The 21,936-nt window shown below is 40.0% G+C and overlaps 1 protein-coding gene and 1 long non-coding RNA gene across 3 annotated transcripts in view; one reads left to right on the top strand and one right to left on the bottom strand.

Annotated features, from left to right (window-relative positions):
• Positions 1-892, bottom strand: part of LOC127049011 (uncharacterized) — a 51,236-nt gene extending 50,344 nt beyond the window's left edge. Inside the window, exon 1 of the long non-coding RNA XR_007773846.1 lies at positions 322-892. This is a non-coding gene — a long non-coding RNA (uncharacterized LOC127049011). The remainder of the gene's footprint in view (positions 1-321) is intronic.
• A 135-nt stretch (positions 893-1,027) lies between these two features.
• SLC35F3 (solute carrier family 35 member F3) overlaps positions 1,028-21,936 on the top strand; it is a 302,289-nt gene continuing 281,380 nt past the window's right edge. For both annotated transcript variants that reach the window (XM_050951543.1, XM_050951545.1), the window contains exons 1-2: positions 1,028-1,341; positions 1,933-2,162. In XM_050951543.1, the coding sequence (XP_050807500.1) occupies positions 1,289-1,341; positions 1,933-2,162 (283 nt within the window). In that variant the 5' untranslated portion in view covers positions 1,028-1,288. The remainder of the gene's footprint in view (positions 1,342-1,932; positions 2,163-21,936) is intronic.

The raw sequence follows: 21,936 nt of genomic DNA, 5'->3' as shown, positions 1-21,936 counted from the left end.
TTATTTGTATGGCACTAGCAACTAAAGGTCCCAGCCCCACTGCACTATGCATTGTTCAAACACATACTAAAACGCCAGTCCCAAACTACCCCAAATAGTTTGTGTTCTTGTGATTAAACCATGACTCTAGAAACTTGGAGATCCGGACTCAAATCTCAACTCTGCTGCAGTCCAGCTATGTCACCGTGGGCAATGATCTTAAATTCTCAGTCCCAAAACGTGCCTAATTGAAATCAATGGGCGTTAGCATACCAGGATCTGAGCCTCTATTGACTATTCCTCAATTTCTACAAAGGCAAAACGTGGATAATTCCTACCTACCCCACAAGAGTGGCTGGGTTTAATCACGACTGTTGTTGGGAAAGTGCTTTGAGATCCCGGGATGGAAGATGCTGGAGAAGTGCCAAGTGTCATCCAGCCAATCTGTGGTTCTTAGGAACTCCCCGAAAATCCACTCTCCAGGTTTAGTTACCTCCCGAGCTCCCAAAGTCAGCCCGGCTGAAGCCCAGGGTAAATCCCCACCAAGTCCCTACGCTTGACGGGAGCAGCACTACGTCTCTGGGCGTTAGCTACAGCCCCGCAAAGCAGCCCCCCTACAGTGCCGAGTGCAGCTTCGGCCGGGACTAGCCCAGCGGGCGGACCCGTCCCGGCCTTGGCCGCCAGGGTCGGTGCCGGTGCCGGACCACGTTGCAAGCCCGCCGATTTGGAGGCGCGTTGGGAACAGGGCGCCCCTGAACCTGCCCCCCTGGGCGTTTGACGTCACCGTTGTCCAGTCCCTGCATTTGCCCAGCGCCGGGGTTCAGCGGGGCCCCTCCCCCCGCAGCTGAGCTCTGGACACCCGGCAAGGCTGAGGAGCCGCCCCGGCGCTGCCGGGCCCCCAGCAGTCGGAAGCGAGCGGGACTGGCAGGGGCGGAAGGAAAGTCGGGAACGGGGCTCCCCCTGCCGGCGGAGCGCGGGAAAGCAGAGCCCAGGGAGGTGGGGGGCGTGAGAGCGGGCGCGGAGCCCTTCCCTCCACCCACTGCCACACGCTCCGCTGCAGCCGCAGCCAGCAGCCAGCACCTGGCCTCCGCTGGGGACAGGAGACGCACCTGCGGCGGCAGCAGCAATCTGGGCACTTCACTCCTCGCTTCGCGAGCGGCCGGTGCAAGCCCCGGGAGCCCCCCTGCAGCGCCTGCGGACCCGGCACCTGCCCCCTTCATCTTCTTCTCTGTCCGATCGGCCGGTGACAGCCCCCGGCTGCACCTTTTCCTGAAGTCTGGGAGCCCCCACTCCACCCCCGCTCTTCCCTATGGGGATCCGAGAGTTTCCCAACGGCACGGCGAGGGGCAAGACCATCACAATGTGAGTATCGCCCCCGGGGCGACGCGGGCAGGGCGCTCCCTTGTTTTGCACCGGGGAGGGGAACAGGTACCTGCAGCGGCAGGAGGCGCCCAGCTGTGCTGTCCACTAGCCCACACTGGTTCCCCGGGGGCGGGAGGATCTGCGGGTCAATCCCAATGGGGGTGTGTGTCCCAGTCTTGTGGGAGGGCAACACGCGAAGTTCCCGGTACTCCTGCCCCCATCCCCGTGGGAGGCCGGGAGCCAAACGCTGCAGGCTGCGCACCTGGGGAAGGGAGTTCTTCTTGGGGTGCTTTACGCAACGCTAAACTTGCTCTGGAGGGAGCCCTATGGTTTGCGGGAGGATCAGCTGTTTGTAGGGTCCGCGCTCAGCAGCTCTGCCCCTTTCTCGATAGGCAGCGCGCGGGGGGCGCCGGAGTGGCTGGCAGAGGGGCGCTTCTCGCACGGGCAGTGCCCTGCCCCTCCTGCCCCTGTACACTTATTGGGGAGTGAAAGGGGAGCTCCCGTCCCTTCCTTCGCCAGGTCAGCGCTCGGCACCTCCCAGCACATCAGCTGTTACCGAGCTGTGTTCATGTCCCTTTCCTGCGTTGCCAGTGGCATGAGGAGATCTCCAGATGTCAGTCCCAGGAGGCTGTCAGACATCAGCCCGCAGCTCCGGCAGCTCAAATATCTGGTGGTGGATGAGGCGATCAAAGAGGATTTGAAATGGTCCCGATCCGTGGAGGATCTCACCAGTGCTTCCGTGGGGCTCACTTCCATCGAGGAAAGGATTCTGCGGATTACCGGGTATTATGGCTATCAGCCCTGGGCTGCCAGCTACAAAAGTAAGTCTCTTGTTTATGCCTTCTCTTCTCACCAGCGGTAGCAACACTCCTCCCCTCCCCCCTCAATTTTGTCGTCTGCTGCTGCTGCAGCTTCTCAAGCTGCCTGCAGGGTGTGGGGCAGGGCTTGCATTGCACTCAGAATTTAACCCCGTCTCCCCTTTTCTGTGGCAACCCCTCACATTGCTACTTCAATGTCCCAGCAGTTTGGAGTGATGGAAATTAACTGCCTAATTTTATTTACTATCCTCTTTTTTCCTAAACTGGATCATATCAGCTTTGTCAGTTTTGTAGTTTCCTCTAAAATATTCCCTTTCCCTCAGTTGGAAGGTTTAATTATATTTACTTTATGAACCCCTGCTTTGCCTGTTGACATTTGTGTCTGATGAGATTGATAGCTACTTCAATGCTAAACAGTGGAAAAAGTTGCTCACACTCTGGGTCTGTGTTTGATGTTGCACTAGGTGGTGGCATTATGATCAATTCAATACAGATTAGTGTGAGATTTAATCATTTGAACTTTCTCCTTATTAGGAAAAATGCTGGTGATTATAGAACATGTTAGCTTTTGTAATGAGGGGAAAAGGGATTTCAGTTTAGTGCTGGAACTCAAGACAAATGTGATCTGTACAAAAGGTTACTGTGACAACATTGTTAAGTAAATCATTACATTACATGTAGGTTAAAGTTTGTATCTTTTATACTGAAAATGATAATTTTTCACTTTTTTAGAATGTCTAAGTTGAAAGATTTAAAGAAATACTTTCATTCTCTGCTAAAGGATTTAGCACATGATATTCATTTTTTGTGTAAAATCAGGCTCTGAGTGATTTGGTGTTAATCATATTAAATTCAGTATTAAAAACATTACGCTCTGTATTGCTGATGCCGTAAGTGAAGTATAATGATCAGCTTAGTTGTGACAATTGCTTCGGTGCTTTTTAAACCTGTATTAGTTTTTGAAAGTAATACATTATTCCATATCCTCTGCCTACTATCTTGAAGAATCATTGTATTTTCACAGGAATTAAACTTTTCCCTGAATTAAAATATCTTTACCCTTTCCAACACAGCCTCCTGTTTGCATGTTCATAAACTTTGGTGAGAAACTTATTCTAGCGTATAAGGGTGTAAAGCTTGTGATGATATCTTGAAAAGCTTTAATAAACATGTTGGAAATATTCATACGTCTATAACATGTATTTGTATAACTTGTGTAATGTTGATCTTCCATTGTTCATCATTACCAAAGATGACGGCATGTAGTAACAGTTTTTAAGAATTCATTTGCTCTTGTGCAGAAATCATAATACTGTTTGTATCATGATAATACTGTTCATAACATCACAGTTTTCTGTTGTAAAAATATTATTATACTAGAGGATCATGATTTTGGTGGAAAACTGGTTTTGACAAAAGAAATCTTTGTTATAATTATTAATTATATGCATTTCTAATGCATTCACCCTTGGATTAGCTGATTGCCAATGCACTTAATAATAAAGGGGAAAGGTACAAAAAACATGTTATACTGTATTTTTCTGTTTTTCATGAGCCATCAGCAACTCATTAAAACATTATTGTAGGATATTAGAATATGAATTAGCAGATAAGGTCATGATAGTTTTTGTGCAAAACCAGTTTATTTTATTTTTTCTATGGTTATTACTATTCTATGAGTCTGATTTTGCTGTCCTTACTCAAAGGGAGTTGTACCTTTCTTAAAGAGTAGTCCCACAGACCATTCATCTATGCAAAGTTATTGGATCCTGTGATCAGACCATGTATGGGTGCCAACTTCTGAGTTGGATATTAATGTTCCTATCTGACACTATGACTAATAGGTCAATTGAATTCACGGTGAGTTGTTGCAGATGATCCTTCTAAAATAGTAAAAGACATTTTCAGCTGCTCAATTATAATCTATTGAGATTTATAACTCCACCATAAAAGTTAATTATGAGCCAAAACTTGGCCTTCAAGGTGTATTTTCTATAGCAATTTAAAAAAATTACAAATGACATCTTAGAATTATAATGGTGGGAAATATATATACAACTTTTCTGAGGATTTTTTAAAAAAATCTGTCTCAGAATAATTTTACCTATGATTTGAACCCATTTCACAAACTAAAAAGATAACAACAACCATATTTTATAAACTGTGTTGATAGAAATGTAGAAAAGATTATTTACATCTCTAGCTAGTGTTATTTGGCATGACTCCAATGGAACTACTTTGATTTACATCTGCAGGGGATGTGGCGGAATGCATGTAAGTTAGATAAATCAGCAAAAGTAGAAGGCTGGGTTTATAACAACACTCTGAAAACATTTTTAAAAACTCCTTTATTTTGGCTCATGGACGTGTTGATGAGATAAGGAACCTTTTACATTTTAAGCTGCCAGGTTTAATCAGACTAGGTCAGTGGTTCTCAAACTTTTGACTTGGTGACCCCTTTTTCATAGCAAGCCTCTGAGTGCAATCCCCCACCCTTTATAAATTAAAAACACTTATTTATATATATTTAACACCATTATAAATGCTGGCGGCAAAGCAGGATTTGGGGTGGAGGCTGACAGCTCACCCCCCCATGTAATAACCCCATGACCCCCTGAGGGGTCCCGAACCCCAGTTTGAGAACCCCTGGACTAGGTACTGTGAACAGAAATAATTTACAATAAATTTAAATTGTAAGCTCTTTGGGTAGGAATCTTGTCTTCTAATTATATATGTCTGTAAAAAGTCTAGATACTGTTTGCACTGTATAAATAATAATGAGGTGCTCTCTAGGAAACTAGTTGGTGATCTAGTTCTTAGCTTATGAATGCATAAATCAGATTTCATTTCCCCTCACCCCCTTTTAAGCCACCTCCGCCAGTGAAGTTTTAGTTACTGAAAGTCTTGCATATAGTGAGCAATTCCACATATTATTTAGACTCATATAGATTATCTAATTTATTTAGACTTTCAGAAATCCTTTGACGGGGTCCCTCACAAGAGGCTACTAAAGAAATTAAGGAATCATGAGGTTAGAGGCAAAGTATTGTCATGAATCAAAAATTGTCTAGGAGAGTGGCTTTTTCCATAATGAAAATTGACCTAATCAAGCTACATGAAGAAGCAAACTCATGGTAAATTAATGTTATAAAGGTGAAGCAATGCACACTGGAGAGGGGGGACATTTAAATTACTGATACACCTTACAAAGTTCTATGCTAACAGTAACCATATCAATTAAGGAAAGGGACCTGAATGTCACTGTAGACTGCTCAATGAAGACTCCTGCTTAAAAAAGTGCCGCTGTTGTCAAAAAAGCAAACGAATTTGGGGTGCATAAGGAACGAGATGGAGTAATTCAAAGAACAATACAGAGACAGTGTTCTCTGTTAGGATACTGATCCTTCTTAATCAAAAATTAAGAAATGATTTCAATTATTTGCTGTCATAGCAACATTGTAATAATTGTGTTTAGTTCTGGCTGACTACCATTTTTTAGTAAACTCTGAATAGACATTTTTATCTTGTGTCTTTCAGTTTCAGGGAAAGAAAAGAATTAAATTTTCATCGTCGGAATGGTCATTGATTTCTAACAAACAAATCAATTGCCTTACAAATTTCTTCATGCAGCTTTAATTAAATCTAATATCTTCTGTAGTGTGCCATTTATGTATGTGGAGATTCTGGGCAGAACTGTGGCCCATAAGAGAGGCTGTGCAAGCTGTTGTAACTTGAGCAGGTCCTCAGGGCTGTCTCTTTATGCTGGTGACTGTAGACCAGCCCAGAATCAAAAGAGCACAGAGATGATTCGAAACTACTTTAGCCGTCACCCCCATCCCATACTGCCGGCTGCAAGTTTTGTATACATCTCTTGGAGGCACACCACAGAGTCTCATCCTAAATTCTGTTTCATTGGAGATCTTTGCATGTTTGGAAGGCCTGAATAGTGATGCCATAGGAGGTTAAAACCTGAGCTGCAGCTTTTCTAAATTCAGATTGTATGGGGAAGAAATGCAGAATCCAAGCCTTAGGTACTTAACAAAATAATTAGTCAGAAAGGTCAATTCATGCTCTCATTAGTTCTTTTGAAATCATCATCATCTTCCTGTTGCTGAGGCAGGAGCACAGAACGAAAGAAATAAATATGTTGTTTCAAATATTACAATGTATTTAGGAATGTACTTTTTAATATCTGCAATTACTTTAGTTCTGCATTTTCCGAAATTTGTAGAAACATAGTTCAACTACGTTATTCTAAATATATACTAACTTATTTGCCACATTGGGAAGGGTGTACATTCTGGTGATTACTGAATTTCTGTAGGCACCAGTGCTTCTCTAAATAGAAATAAAAATGGAGCATAAAGCATGATAACATGAAATAATATATATTTTCTACACAAAACTGCTTATAACAGAACTAGGTTTTGAATTTTGTATGATGGCAAGACTTCTTAACCCTCTGTGGTATGTGTACCAGAAATTAAATTTCAATGGAAATAAATCTAGCAAATAATGTAGGGATTTTGTACTTACTCCTGGAAATCTCTGGATGTGGAGAGGACTTTACATAATATTTTCTAGAGGAAGATTTGATATTGCTTTATAATTACTCTTGTGTACCAGACAGTTTTATTCTTTTCTGCATTTCAGATTATTTTCCATCATCATTTAACACTTTACAAGAAAATGTAATATGCATTTCTCTGTATAAGAGAAATGCAATCTCTAAACAATGTAAAGTCAGTATTTTATGACTCGCTAAGCCCTTTTCCTCTCTTGATGAAATTATTGCACAAGGGGAAATGGAAACCCCCCCTTACTCCCTTCATTCTTTAATAGAGCATTTCTCGCTCAAAAAGTTGTTAAAATATTCCTTTCTATTACACCCTCATACAAAGGACAATGTTGCAAATAAATATAGGAGTAGAAAAGTCTTTGGGTGAAATCCTGGCTCCCCGGAAATCCATGGGAGTTTTGGCCTTAACTTCAATAGAACCAGGATTTCACCCTGCAGGTTTAGGTCTTTGAATTTGCCTGCTATGCACACTTATTCTCAGAACTGTGCACTGAACACCTGTTCCTAAGGCAACTGCATCCAATTACACCTACCCATACATTTTTTAAAAAGATCCTGAACCCTAGTGAAGAACTCTATTTAAAATGTAGAATAAGTTACTATTAACAAATGCGCAATTTTAATTTTCTTTCATCCTCCACTTGCTATTTAATTACTACTACATATTTTGTCCTGAGATGGGTGAGGAGCATCTACAACAAAGGGAAAGAGGAATATTTCTCCTTCGCTCTCCCCAGGAAGTTAAACACAGGGTTCTGTATATAAGTGGGAGTGGGGGAGAAATATGTATACTCATATGTACATACACACTCTCTCTTTCTCACTTATTAACTCTCTCTCTCTAATCTGAGACCAAGAATGAAATCTGCTAATTGTTATCTTGGATGTGCCAATCAGTAATACATTGAAAAATACATTGCTCAAAACATAACACCTCCTCAAGTGTATATAGCATTGCATTTTAGTGGAGGAAACAAGCTAATACAAAGCATTAAATATTAAAGACGTTAATGATAAATGGGCTTGACCTTTTCACAGTCTATTGTGGAGTAGGATGGTATAAAAGATGGAATTCTTTGCAGATAGAAACACAGATGATGGTGGGTGGTGGGGGTGCATGAAAATGTTCTGGAAGAAATTCAAAATGGCACTAAAGAGAAGACAAAGTTTAAATATGATTTTATATAACTTGTTGGATTTTGGTTTTCTTAAATCTATCTACCACAAAAACGTATAAATAATACACAGGAGGTGTGTTACAGGAATGTCTAATTCAAGTTTAAAGTCTGTCTACTGAAGACTAGTTGGCTTCAGATTAATGCATTAACCTCTGACCTTTCGGATTTTATTTTAAAGTCACAATCTTGCAGTCTTTACTCAAGTGAAATTCTCATTGAAGTTGATGGGAGTTTTTCTTGAACAAAGGTTAAAGGATTGAGCCTCCAGTGTACTTAGGTCCTAAATGGATTACTGACCACCACACAGTTTGCTAGGGGAGCATTCACAAACCTTCACACTTGCCCAAGAATGGAGTAGATGTTGTGTCCGGAGTGTGGTGACTTGGCAGCATTGTGGAGAGAATACTGTACAGTGCCTGCTTGTACTCTATTTGGTTTCAGTTAGAGCTTTTTACTGTCTTCATAAGTACCAGGTACTACTGTAAGGCCAGATTCTTGCCCCCCTGTTCTTTGTGGCTTTGTGCCCCTCAGGTAGTGCAAAGTGGCAGGAATCTGATCCCAGCTGGCCACATGAGAATTCCCCTAATTGTGCTCAGCTAATGTAAACTAGGGTAGCCAGCTTCCTTGTCAGCTCCCTGGTGCAGAGGAACGGAACATTGTGTGGTTGTTCTCCTGCAATCCTTGACGGGCCTGTGGTCCATTAGGGACCATAACTATCCAATGTAAATTATGGGAGCCTAGTGGCCACTTTAACTCTTGCTGGGCTGAAGCAGCTTGAGAGCCAGAGAACTATAACTAACTCTCAGACTAGCCCCACCCCCACCTTCTCTGAACGGGTCTTGGGGCAGGAGAGAGTTGGCGCCATGTTTAGTTTTTGGGGAAGAGGATGATACTTGGCTGTATGGCATTAACCAAAATCACTTACATTATTACTAGCCAGAATTTTGCCTTTATATCAAACCGTGCACATACTGACTTCTGTGGGAATTATGTGAATGTGAGGTTAGCATAAAGCAGGGGTGGCCAAACTATGGCTTGTGAGCCACATGCGGCTCTTTTATAGTTAAAGTGCTACTCACGGAACCCCCATACACACTCCATCTACCAGATGTGGGGGAGGAGTTGGGGCTTCTGCCCTGTGGCAGGGTGGTGAGCTAGGGGCTTCAGCTAGAGCAGGGCTGAAGCCCCAAGACCCCCCTCTCTCCAGGAAAGAAGCCCCAGCTCCACCACTCCGCCACTGGGCAGAAGCTCTGCTCCAGCTGGTGAGCTCCAGCTGGTGAGCCCCAGCTCTCGAACTTCTGAAAATTGTCGTATGTGGCTTGGAGGGTCAGTAAGTTTGGCCACCCCTGGTATAAATCAAAAAGGGCTGGGAAACATAGCACAATAGGAGGAATTTAGTCTGAGGAACTTATCCCAGACCTTGAACGGATGTAGGAGGCATTTTTAAGTCTTATGTATCTCCCCAGGACAGGACACAGTAGCTCCTCCAACTGAATTTCTATGCACTGTGTAGTAACTGTGGGGTACGAAATGACATTGGATTCCATGATAGCTTCTTTCACTTCACATCTGTCTTTTTTAAACAATGCAAGGTTGAACCAGTTGTGCTGCCAACCAGCTATTCTCAGTAGATTTCACTGTAACACTCCAGTGGCAGCCAAGTTTAAAAAAAAAAAAAAGAACTACATAGGATTGAATTTAATGGGGATCTAGGGTATTTCTCTGACAATAACCAACGTTGGAACTTTAGTCTTTTTTCTTCTTTTTTTATAGACAATAGTTCTACCATCTCATTAGAAAGATTTTAATAGGTAACTTCTTTATGGGAGAAATTTAGAACCTTAATTAGGACATTTCTTTTTACCTGCTATTGATTTTAATATTTTTTCCTATAACTATGTATTCATAAATTCTTGGGATTAACTAGTGAGCACAGTTTAAAGTTTATATTGTTTTCACTTCCCACTTCTTTTATCATTTTCATTGTTTCTGTTGTAGTCGTGAAACAATGGGGATACTCTTCAGTGTCCAAAGTAATACCTGTAAATTCTCTGGGCTGCAAATCCTAGGTGATATTTCCCTAGTGCATGATGTGTCTGCTTTATGTTTTAAAGGAGTTTAACTAAATTTATCCTTGATGTAACTTCATTTTGTTCACTGGAGTTATGCCACTGAGGAGTTTAGAATTCAGAGTTCATAAGAAATACTTCTATATTTAAAATAATATTTTCAGCACATAGGTCTCAATCGTACAAAAATGCATGTTAGCAACTTTACTCATAGACTGTTGGTGTGCATAAAGTTATTCAAATGTGTAAATTTGGATGTTTGAAGCTTTTATCATATCATATGTATTGTCTTGACATAATCTGCCTTTAACAAGTGTTAATATGACATTTTTGCTGAGGATTCAAAAATACTATTCTCCACTAACTTAAAATGCCATTAAATTTGTCAAGTATCAGAGGGGTAGCCGTGTTAGTCTGGATCTGTAAAAGCAGCAAAGAATCCTGTGGCACCTTATAGACTAACAGACGTTTTGGAGCATGAGCTTTCGTGGGTGAATACCCACTTCCTCAGATGCATGTAAATTATTAAATTTGTCATAATAGTTATCTATATCTAGATGATTATTACTAAGTATCACTATTATACCATCCATTGTCAGTTCATTTGTATATGAAGAAAAAATATTTTTCTATGCAAACAGAAGTGTTTCCATTTAGTTTCATAAATTCATGGATTCCCTGGGTAGTTAGGTCATTTTAGCTACGCAGTTTCCTATAACATTGATTGATTTTATTTGTGCTTTCATTAAAGTTTCTATTTACTTTTTCCATCAGTTTCTTTTCTAGAATCACAATATAATCCAAAACATTGCACCTGGGTTAAACAGCCAAATTAGTTTGTGTCTAAAGAAAGGATATCTATAGTTTTGTGGATGTTCCTGAGGGTTTTTGCTGGGTGGCGGGGAGGTGGTTGCTGTTTATCTTATGCAAGTTATACTAATTTTGAGGTAAAAAAATTGTTTGGTTTATTTTTCTCAAATCAACCAAATATCCATTTTGATTGGTAATCATTTTTTTCTGCTGTGAATTGAACATTGCAGCAGGACATACACTGTTTGATACTTTCCTTGTCAGAAGTCCTTTTCCTTAAGGATAAAACACATTTCAGACTAAGTGCATTGTTTGTGCTGTTATTGATTTAGTGAGATTTCTTGTGAAGGAAAGTACTACTCAACCTGAGCAAGGTTTACAGATTCAGGCCCATAATGAATAGTTTATAGAAGGCCAAATAAGACACATGATGGACCAAATGTTAGAGCTGGAGGGAAACAGAGAGGCTTTGAGTTTTCTACTGATGGTTAGAAAAAAATTATTTAAGGCTACTAGGATAACCTGGATCTCAAATATAATTGTCCAAAAAAAAAAAATGGTTCTCCAGTCTCTCTGTGACCAAAATAAGCAGGGCAGGTTTTTATCTTTATTTTTAATTTATGTTTCATGTTGCTGTTAGTCATGGAACTGTCATCTTAAAACAAACAAATATTAGCTACCCCTTTGTTCAAATGATCCTACAGGACAGTGAACATGACACCATCTTAGTGAGAGAAAGAACTCCTCAGGCCCAGCTACTGGGGAATGTGGCAGAGTGTGAGCTGGGCTGTTACAAAGCTATGATATTGCTTTCTGTCCCACCCTCCTGCTCAGATCTTAGGCTGCTCATCTCCGTCTGGGAGCTGAAGAGCAGCAGAAGGGTATGTGATGAAGGGCAATAACAAGGTGAGATGATAGGTTGACCTGAGCAGCAGGGGTAGGAGCGGAAAACACAAGCTCAGAACAGATGACAGTCCTCTGCATTTTTGTTTTTTTTTCAATGTGTCACTTCCCTTCCCTAAGGACAAGTCTCTTACCTGATCTGACAAGCACTGAAAGCTCCTGGGTACCTTGACTGACTGGCACATCCAACCTGAGGCGAAAATGAAACTTGGCCTTCCACCACATTTGCTCTGTAAATATTACTGAATTAACCCTGTACGGTCTTCTGAAAGTGGACTAGAGCCAAAGGAAGGAGTTGGCGATGTGTTAGATAAACCGTCTTTGTAGTTTGCTGGCAAGTGTGAGGAAACTGAGTCAGGATGCCAGTTTTCATTTTTATGCTGTACTTAGCTCAAACATACCCGTCAGTCAGTGCATTAAACACTAAGTGCAAATCAGCAGCAGGCTGGCAGTCTGGATGTAATTAAGCTTCACTTTCCTCACATAGTTTTCAGGTTGTCCCAGGTGACTGGGCAGTAGGATTTTTCCTACCCTGTTTGTATTAATTTTCTTGCTGTGGGAGTGTGTCCTTCAGCTATGTGTTGGGATCTTTGATAGCATTCACTTTTCTCTTTTAGGTACTATGGCAGCTTCTTGGCTTGGACCTGTGTTTGGTCCCTAGTTCTCTTCCTCATTCTTCTGCGCCAGTCTCTCCCTCTCTTTCCCCTCCTTTGTCTAATACCCCTTTACCCTTCGTCTCTCAGCTGCCAATACATTTTTTTCCTTCTTGTATTCGGGTTTTGCATCTATCACTGTGGACCCCTCTCTCCCTTGGTAGCCAGCTGCACAGCACAGTTATAGTAATAGAAGGCAATACACGGGAAAAGGAACTGTGTGTCTCCATACAGGGTAGAGAACAGATAGCCAGCAGAGGAAGCACAGAGGGGTGGGAATAAACAGCCAGCAGCCCACACTGACAGGTGAAGTGGGTGTTACATCCCCTCTCTTCTAAGACTGTGAATTCTCAGCATAAAGCCACAAAGGGTAAAGTAGAAAATCCTTATATCATTCTCTGTTGCAAAGCATAGAAAAAACAAGAGAGGTAACCTTCATTTCTCTTTAGCCTGTAGGTATATCACTTTTTAAAAGAGATCAAGGAAAGAACAGGGAAGCATAACTCTTGCAGATAATTTATTTAAGTCCATCCCAGTGCAACAGTATGAATTGCCTGCTGAACCAAGCCTTACAAGACTGCATGAACAATCACTGTAACCCACTGGTCACTGTGGGTTAGGTGTTCCTCTCTGTGTGTGATTTACAGAGGACCTCGTCTGTTACGAGAACCAGCTACAGAATCTGGCTTCGTAGTTCAGGCTGTAGAAACTCATGTTTTTAGCTCTGTCAGTCACTGACTCCATACCCAGTGTTGGCCAAGATAGTGTTCATCACGTAAATTCAGCATGGATTATTTAGAATGAAAAAAACTCCATTGAATATAAAAAATAATTTGCATAGTGCCATTTTGGAGACTGGAAGTAAATGGTTAAAAATCAGACAGATGGAAAACGGTGTCTTACTAGACACAGATGGCCTACAGGAAAGAATACAGAGCAAGTTGTGGAACTCTTTTGAGGAAGCACAATGAGCAGGCCTAGTTGATCCCCAAAAAGGCTACTCCAAAAGCACAGGAAGAAATGGGGGATTTGTGGCTTATGCAAATTAGCCTGATGTGTAAATTAACGATAATAGGGTTGAAAATGATAAATAGGTGTTGTTTCTCAGTGGCAACAAGGTAGAAGTCCTGATTTATTTTTATTATTTATTACAAGTTCTAGAGAGGCTCTAGGAAATAATGCAAAAAATTACAAAATGCAAACAAAAACATAGACTTAGAACAAAAGACTGTATTGTGCAGTAAATGCAGTTGCCTGTTTAACATTTAAGAATAAAACCTAAATCATAAAAGTGTAGCCTGGAAGACAGTCAAGAGCTCATCTAGTCCAGCCACTGATGCAGGATTAAATATAGCTAGACTATCTTTGACTGGTGTTTGTCCAATGTGTTCTTAAAATCCTCCAGTGAGGGGGATTCCACAATCTCCCTTGGAAGCCTATTCTAGAATTTAACAATCTTTATAGTTACAAGGTTTTTCTTAATATCTAACCTAGATCTCTCTTGCTGCAGATTAAGCCCATTACTTCTTGTCCTATGTTCAGTGGACATGGAGAACAATTAATTAATCACTATTCTCCTTGTAAAAGCACTTAACATATTTGAAGATGATCAGCTCCCCCTTCGGTCTTCTTTTCTCAAAACTAAACATGCCAAGTTTTTTTAATCTTTCCTCACAGGTCAGGATTTTTAAATGTTTTTATCATTTTTGTTGCTCTCCTTTGGACTCTTCCCAATTTGTCCACCTCTGTCTTAATGAGTGACACTCAGAACTGAACAGCTGAGGTCTCTCAGCAGTGCTGAGTGGAGCAGGGCAATTACCTCCCATGTCTTTTCTTACAAAAGTCCTGTTAATGCACCCAGATTGTTAGCCTTTCTCACAACTGTATTCATGTTGTTAGCTTATGTTTAATTTGTGATTCACTATAACAGCTGGTGCTTTTCGGCAGTACTACAGACGATCCAGTTATTCGGTGTTTTATATTTGTACATTTTGATTTTTTCCTTCAATAAGTGTAGTACGTTTTACTATTCCAGACCAGTTCTCCAATTTGTCAAGGTCATTTTGAATTCTAATCCTGCTTTCCAAAGTGCTTGCAACCCCTCTCATCTTGGTGTCATCTGCAGAATTTATAAGCATACTCTCTACTCCATTATCCAAGTCACTGATGAAAACGTTGAAAAGTACCAGACCCATGGCAGTCCGCTGCTGAACCTCACTAGCTGTAAGTCCTTCCTGTTGGACAGTGAACTATTGATAATTACTCCTTGAGTGGTCTTTCAACCAGTTGTGCCCCCAGTTTACAGTAATTTCATCTAAATGACATTTCTGTAGTTGGCTTATGAAAATATCATAGTGGACTGTGTCAGAAGACTTACTAAAATCAAGATATATCATGTTTACTGCTTCCCCCATCTACTAGGCTGTTACCACTGTCAAAGAGGGAAATTAGGTTGGTTTGAAATTATTCATTCTTGACAAATCCATGTTGCCAATTCCTTATCACCCTCTTATACTCTATGTGCTTACAAATTGATTGTTTAATAATTTGTTCCAGCATTTTTCCAGAGATTGAAGGCTGATTAGTCTATAACTCGCTGCTCCTCTTTGTTCACCTATTTAAAGGTAGGTACTACTTTTTTCCCTTCTTCAGTCCTCTAGGACCTCACCTGTCCTCTGTGACTTCTCAGAGGTAATAACAAACGCATCTAAGATTCATTCAGCTGGTTTCTTAAATACTGTAGGGTGAATTTTGTTAGGCCCTTATGACTTCAATACACTTAACTTATCTGTGTATTCTTTAAACTATTCTTTCCCTTTTCTGGCTTGTGTTCCTTCCCCATTTTTGTTAATATTAATTTGATTAAGCATCTGGTCACAATTTACTAAAAAAAGTTAAGACTAAAGCAAAACTGGCATTAAATCTTCAGCCTTCTTGGTGTGAACCCTTATTAGTTCTCCTCCAATGCTTAGTAGTAGGCCTTTGCCTTTGGTTTGCTCCTAATGTATTTAAAGGACCTTTTCTTATTGCCTTTTATGTCCCTTGCTAAGTGTAACTCAGTTTATGCCTTAGCCTTTCTGATTTTGTCCTATGTGCTCGTGGTATGCTTTTGTACCCCTCCTTAGTAATTTGTCCATGTTTCCTCTTTTTGTAGGATTCCTTTTTGATTTTCAAGTCATTAAAGAGCTCCTGAGGGAACCGTGTTGGTCTCTTATTATTCTTTCTATCTTTCCTTTTGCATCAAGTTAGTCTGCAGTTGTGCTTTAATATTATCTCTGAGAAACTGCCAGCTCTCAACTCCTTTTCCCCTAGATTTTCTTGTGATGGGACCTTAGATACCAGATCTCTGAGTTTGTTAGTCTGCTTTTTTGAAGTCCATTGTCCTTATTCTGCTGCTTTCACACCTTTCTTGCCTTCGAAACATGAAATCTATCATTTCATGATCACTCTCACCCAAATTGCCTTCAATCTTCAGATTCACAGCCAGTTCCTCCCTGTTAGTCAGAATCCAGTCTAAAATGACAGTGTGCTTGGTTACTTCCTCTACCATCTAAAACAAGAAGTTGTCCCCAGCACATTCCAAGATCTTATTGGCCATTTTGTGTTTTTGTGTATTAATTTTTCCAACAGATATCTGGGTAATTGAAGTCCTTCATTACTACACAGTTTTGTGTTTTATTTTGTTGTTTGTTTTATAAATGCCATATCCGCCACCTCCTTCTGATTTGGTGGTCTGTAGTAGACCCCTACCATGACATCGCCTCTTCACCCAGAGACTTTCAGCTGGCCTGTGTGTCCCCTCCTTCTGGACTTCAGAACAAGTGTATACATTTTTACGTATATAGCCACACTTCCTTTCTTTTTACCCTGTCTCTCCTTCCTAAACAAGCTATACTCCCTATACCAATATTCTAGTTGTGAGATTTATCCACCAAATCTTAGTGATACCAATTAAGTGATGATTTAGCTTAGTTCCAGTTCTTTCTTTTTATTCCCCCTACTCTTTGAATTTGTGTATACACATCTAAGATGTTGAGCAGATTCCCCCACAGTTTTCCCTTTTGTTGCTCCTATGACCTTACTGTAATGTTTCCCCTCCCACCCCCAAAATCTAGCCTTCAGTTAAGATCACCTTTTTTTTATACTTAGTGGTGGGCTTTTGTCACCTTCCCCCTTTGAATCTCACATTCCACCACCCCATATTTTCCTCAGGCAAGATATCCTGCAACCAGCCCAAGCCTCTTTATATTAGGGGGCTTTTTGGTTGTGTGCCTCCATATTGTGCTATAACACACTCATGTATGATCTTTTAAATAGCCAGTTAGAAAAAAGTATCTAGGGATTATACATTACAGACAGATAAAATGTGGGGACTTAAAAACCTCAGTTCAATGTCTGGTGAAGTTAGTAAGGCACATAGCTCTCTGGAAGTGTCCATGAGAAATAAAAGATAAAACAGAAGAGATCATTTGGTGTGTCTAAGAAAATGTTCAGGGTGCTACAGAGGGAATGTTGGACACAATGGGACAAATTCATCCTTGATACAAATGTAGTGAAGACAAGGGTCTTGGGTACATGAGGATATTTTTTGGTGGAAGAGAAGTTATGCAGTAGCTGGTTTGTATAATATTTTTAATGGCAATGCTGTTTAACTATATGTGGTGATAATATCATTCTTCTCAATAGGCCTGCAAACAAATCCCATTTAAACCCCCCAATGTTAGGCTTAGTACCTTTAATATGAACAGAAATTAAGTTAAATTCTGCCCTTACCATCTCTTCCCTAAATCACACACTTTTCCAACCATTAATACTGTCTGGGCTATCCTAATACTGCTAGGTCTTTTCACAGTCAAATAAACAAGTTTAAATTAAAACAGTGCAGCTATTGCTTTTGAGAGTGTCCATGGGGGAAAATAAAGCAACATTTTAGAATCAAAAGGACCTTATCTGAAAAAATCAAAATCAGAAACCATGTCACCTAGTCACAGTAGAAATTAACTGTGCCCAAAGTCTTGCAAATATTAAAGAGAATGGTACAAAAATTCCCTAGAATGAAATGTCTCCCCTGCTGCATAGTAAATCTGAAACATACAGAATATACAAAAAAACAGTTGCCAGATTCCTGAGCCTTCCTAAATCCCCAGAAGAAAGGGACCTAAATCACCTCAAGGTATCATCTGAAGATCCTCCTAATTTAGGAGAATCCTTGGCTAGCAAACCCAAACCTCTCCTGGTGCCCTCCCATACGTAATTCTGTCCTAGTGGGTGTATGGGGCAGTCTGAAGGGGGTGTTTATAAGAAGGGGCTGGAGCACAATCCACAATGACTAGGCTTGACAGAATTGGGGGAGGGATAGCTCAGTGATTTGAGCATTGTCCTGCTAAACCCAGGGTTGTGAATTCAATCCTTGAGGGTGCCATTTAAGGATCTGGGGCAAAAATCTGTCTGGGGATTGGCCCTGCTTTGAGCAGGGGGTTGGACTAGATGACCTCCTGAGGTCCCTTCCAACCCTGTTATTCTATGAATTAGATTTGTATTTTTATTTTTTATAATTTTCACCAATTACTATCAATATTTATTTTTAAGCATTTTTAAATTTTTTTATCTATTTTAAATTTTCACAGCAGCATGAAATTGTGAAGCAGCAGATGAATCAATTATTTAGTGATAGCAGACATTGAGATTCAAAAAGGTAAACTTTATAAACCATTAAAACTCAAATTATCAACATCACATATAGAAATATACAAAGTAAATATCCTCTATCAACAAATCAGACCTGTTTTTACTGTTCATTCGCTGGTCCATTTGTAACAAGAATAATTCAAAAGGCTAAATCACTGGAAATTGGCTCCAGTGAGTTCATAGGCAATATTTTTCTTTGTATCTGTGTTTGAACTTTGATTATTATCGATTGAAAATATTTTTTCCTCGGGTGTGTGTGTGTGTGTGTGTGTGTGTGTGTGGACAGTGAAATTGACATTTACTGACATTTGATGTACCAGTAAAAATTAAATCCTTCCAAGCCTAGTTATGAATGTAGTAGCCTCCAGGATTACAGATGGGCACCTGCACTTCCAGGTGCACTTAATGATGGGAATCTGGCCCCTATGAAGGCACATGTTATATTTTACAATGTACTGTTATTCCAAATAACACAGTGGAGGAACCCAGTGTAATGAAGGAGGGGGAAAGTCCAGTAATTACGACTTTTTGTGGTAGATTTAGACCTCTTCTTTCCAGGTATTTTACAGTAGCCTTAAATTAGCCATTTCTGAAGTCTCAGCAGTGAATGCTGTATAGTTTGACAGCCAGTTATTTCAAAATACGTACAGCCTTTATAGTCCTAACTGCAGTTTCTAGCAAAAAGGGAAAACTAATAAGGAGGTGTGATGGAAAAGTCAATGTACTGTGCTTTTTACCTTTCCTCTTTCCCCCAGGTTAAACTCTCTGGAGGGAAGGAAGCAAAAAAAAAAATTGTTGTTACTTTCCCTGAATAAACCACATTGAAAGGGGGAAAGTTTCCTGTAGCTGTTGTACTAATACGTTTGTGAACATCCATAATATACTTAAAGGCTTGAAAAGATCACTTGCTTGGATGCTCAGTAGTATTTGGTGGAAGATTTTTTATACAGGAATCAGAGTATGCATTTCAAAATACCTGCAAGAATCTAATAATGAGCAGTAGATAGATATACACAATTTAATTCAGTATAATATGTCAATACTAACGTTAGCCTCACTGTGCTGATAAATAGGAAGCACCATAGTGCCTTTCTGGTTTCCTCCAGAACCAGAAAATGTCTTGCCTTCCTTGTTTCTCTGCCTCCAGGGAGGCTGAGTGGGCTCTATGTATACACTAGTTGTGAGAAAGACCATGGATGTTTTAGGTTTATATGTGACTATTCATCTGGAAGATCCCCAAAAATGGTGTAAAGCTACCAAAAATATATTATCTGAATTGATTTAGATGTTCATTAAGGATGCTTACAGCAGCCAAAGTCAGCCTTACCTATTTAGGGATGGGGCTCATCCCACTTGAAGAACTGGACCTTCCACGACTGAGACAGGTATCTCTTCTCTAGTTAAGGTTGTTACTGTGGTGATACTAATTCTTGATGGGAAGATAGGAATTGCCATAATGCATAAGACTAGTGGTCCATCTAGTCCAGTGTCCTGCACCCAGATGTTTCAGGAAAAAGGTTCAACGCCGCTCTTCCTACCCATGGTAGGCAAGTTTCTTCCTGACTGTCATAAGGTAGTTGTGAAGCATAAGAATTTATAAATTTAAACTTTGAAAGGGCAGAACATAGGGGAAACATTAATATTCTGGCAATTGGTGCATTATAGGTTCAGACATTCAAACACTATCTTAAAATAATTCAAAAGCTTCAATGAATGTATTGAAGTACAATACATTTTAAAAAATACTAAATAAGTTAGTTGTAACATATACGGGATCATATAGCTATCATTCTGTTGGGCTGTAAAGATCAGAACCAGTATTAGTGATAAATCTATGACTATTAAAGTTAGTTCAGCATTCTGAAATGGCTAACAGTAGAACCTCAGATTTACAAACATCTCGGGGATGGAGGTTGTTCATAACTCAAAACCGTTCATAACTGAGCAAAACATTATGGTTGTTCTTTCAAAAGTTTACAACAGAACACTGACTTAGTACAGCTTTGAAACTTTACTATGCAGAAGAAAAATGCTGCTTTTGCAATCTTAATTTAAATGAAACAAGCACAGAAAAAAATGTCCTTGTGTTGTCAAGTCTTTGTTTTTGTAATCTTTACCTTTATTTTTTTTAGTAGTGTACATTTAGCACAGTACTGTACTGTATTTGCGTAGTTTTTTTGGTCTCTGCTGCTGCCTGATTGGGTACTTTTGGTTCCAAATGAGGCATGTGATTGACTGGCCAGTTCGTAACTCTGGTGTTTGTAACTCTGAGGTTCTACTATATAAATATGTTGCTGAGGATAAAACAGGGTTCTACACTGGCAGCAGGCTAATGTTAAAATAGATATAGATATTGCTAAGCAGTAAACAAAGCTTAATTGCCAAAGTAAACAATAAAGAATCAATTGTTTAAAATTTCTAGCAGTACATTTAGAGGGTTTAACTGCAAAATTAAAAGAAGGAAAATTCTGCAGGAACTTCTAAGAAATTTGTCCGATACCCTGTTATTTCAGGAAACACACCCGCAAGATGGGATGAGAACCAATGATTCAGGGAAACTTGTTTAACCAAGCATATTTCTCTTTATACCGCTTGAAAAGGAAGAACATGATTGTATTGATAGGTGGACCTCATTTTAAATGAAGGACTGAAAGATTTAAAAGCTAGAGTTCTATTACTTAAAGAAATGTTATTTGAAGGGAAAATTACTTTGGTCTCTGTATATGCATCATATCAAGTGACATTTTTATGAAATACAGTAGTTTCCCAAGAACTGCAAGGCCTCCAATGAAGGAGAGTTTTCTAACTCAGGGAAGGGGCATGAGAGGAGTGAGATTTTTACAGTGTAGTAAACCCCAAACTGGATAGGTCAGATAGAAGAGTCATAAATGATAGAGATGCTAGTAAAAAGTTAAATGGCATTTAAATAATCTGCCATTGAGAGATGTATGGAATCTGTAAATGCAAACAATAAGGAAAATTCATTTACTTCAGCCATGGAATCACAGAAATATAGATCTGGAAGGGGCCAGCCTCCTGTACTGAGACAGGACTAAATATTATCTAGACGATCCCTTACAAGTGTTTGTCCATCCTGTTCTTTAAAACCTCCAATGACAGAGATTCCACAATCTCCCTAGGCAATTTATTCCAGTGCTTAATCACCCTGCCAGGAACTTTTTCCTAATATCTAACCTAAATCTCTCTTGTTGCAATTTAAGCCCTTTACTTCTTGTCCTGTTCTCAATGGATAAGGAAAACAATGTATCACCCTCTTCTTTATGACAACCATTTATGTACATGCAGACTGTAGTTATGTCCCCTTTCAGTCTTTTCTTCTCCAGACTAAACAAACTCAGTTTTTTCAATCTTCCCTCATAGATCATTTTTTCTAGACCTTTAATTAATTTTTATTGCTCTCCTCTGGACTTTCTCCAATTTGTCCATGTCTTTCCTGAAGTGTGGTGGAGATAACTAGACACAGTACTCCAGGTGAGGCCTTATAAGTATTGAGTAGAGCTGAAGAATTACTTCTTGTGTCTTGCTTACAACACTTCTGCTACTACATCCCAGAATGACGATCATTTTTTGTAGTATTACATTGTTGACTCATATTTAGTTTGTGATTCATTATAATACCCAGCTCCTTTTCTGCTGTACTTCTGCTTAGGCAGTCATTTCTCATTTTGTATTTGAACAGTTGATTATTCCTTCCTCAGTAATTCTAAATGTAGTACTTTGCATTTGTCCTTACTGAATTTCATCCTATTTATGTCAGGCCACTTCTCCAGTTTGTAAAGATAATTTTGAATTCTAATCCTGTCCGCCAAAGTTCTTGCATCTCCTGCCATCTTGGTATCATCCACAAACTTTATAAGTGTGTTCTCTATCCCATTA

Source organism: Gopherus flavomarginatus, chromosome 4 (genome assembly GCF_025201925.1).
Source record: "Gopherus flavomarginatus isolate rGopFla2 chromosome 4, rGopFla2.mat.asm, whole genome shotgun sequence".
Taxonomy (NCBI): Eukaryota; Metazoa; Chordata; order Testudines; family Testudinidae; genus Gopherus; species Gopherus flavomarginatus.
Note: the sequence above shows the minus strand (reverse complement) of the source record. Positions and strands in the feature narration are given on the sequence as shown.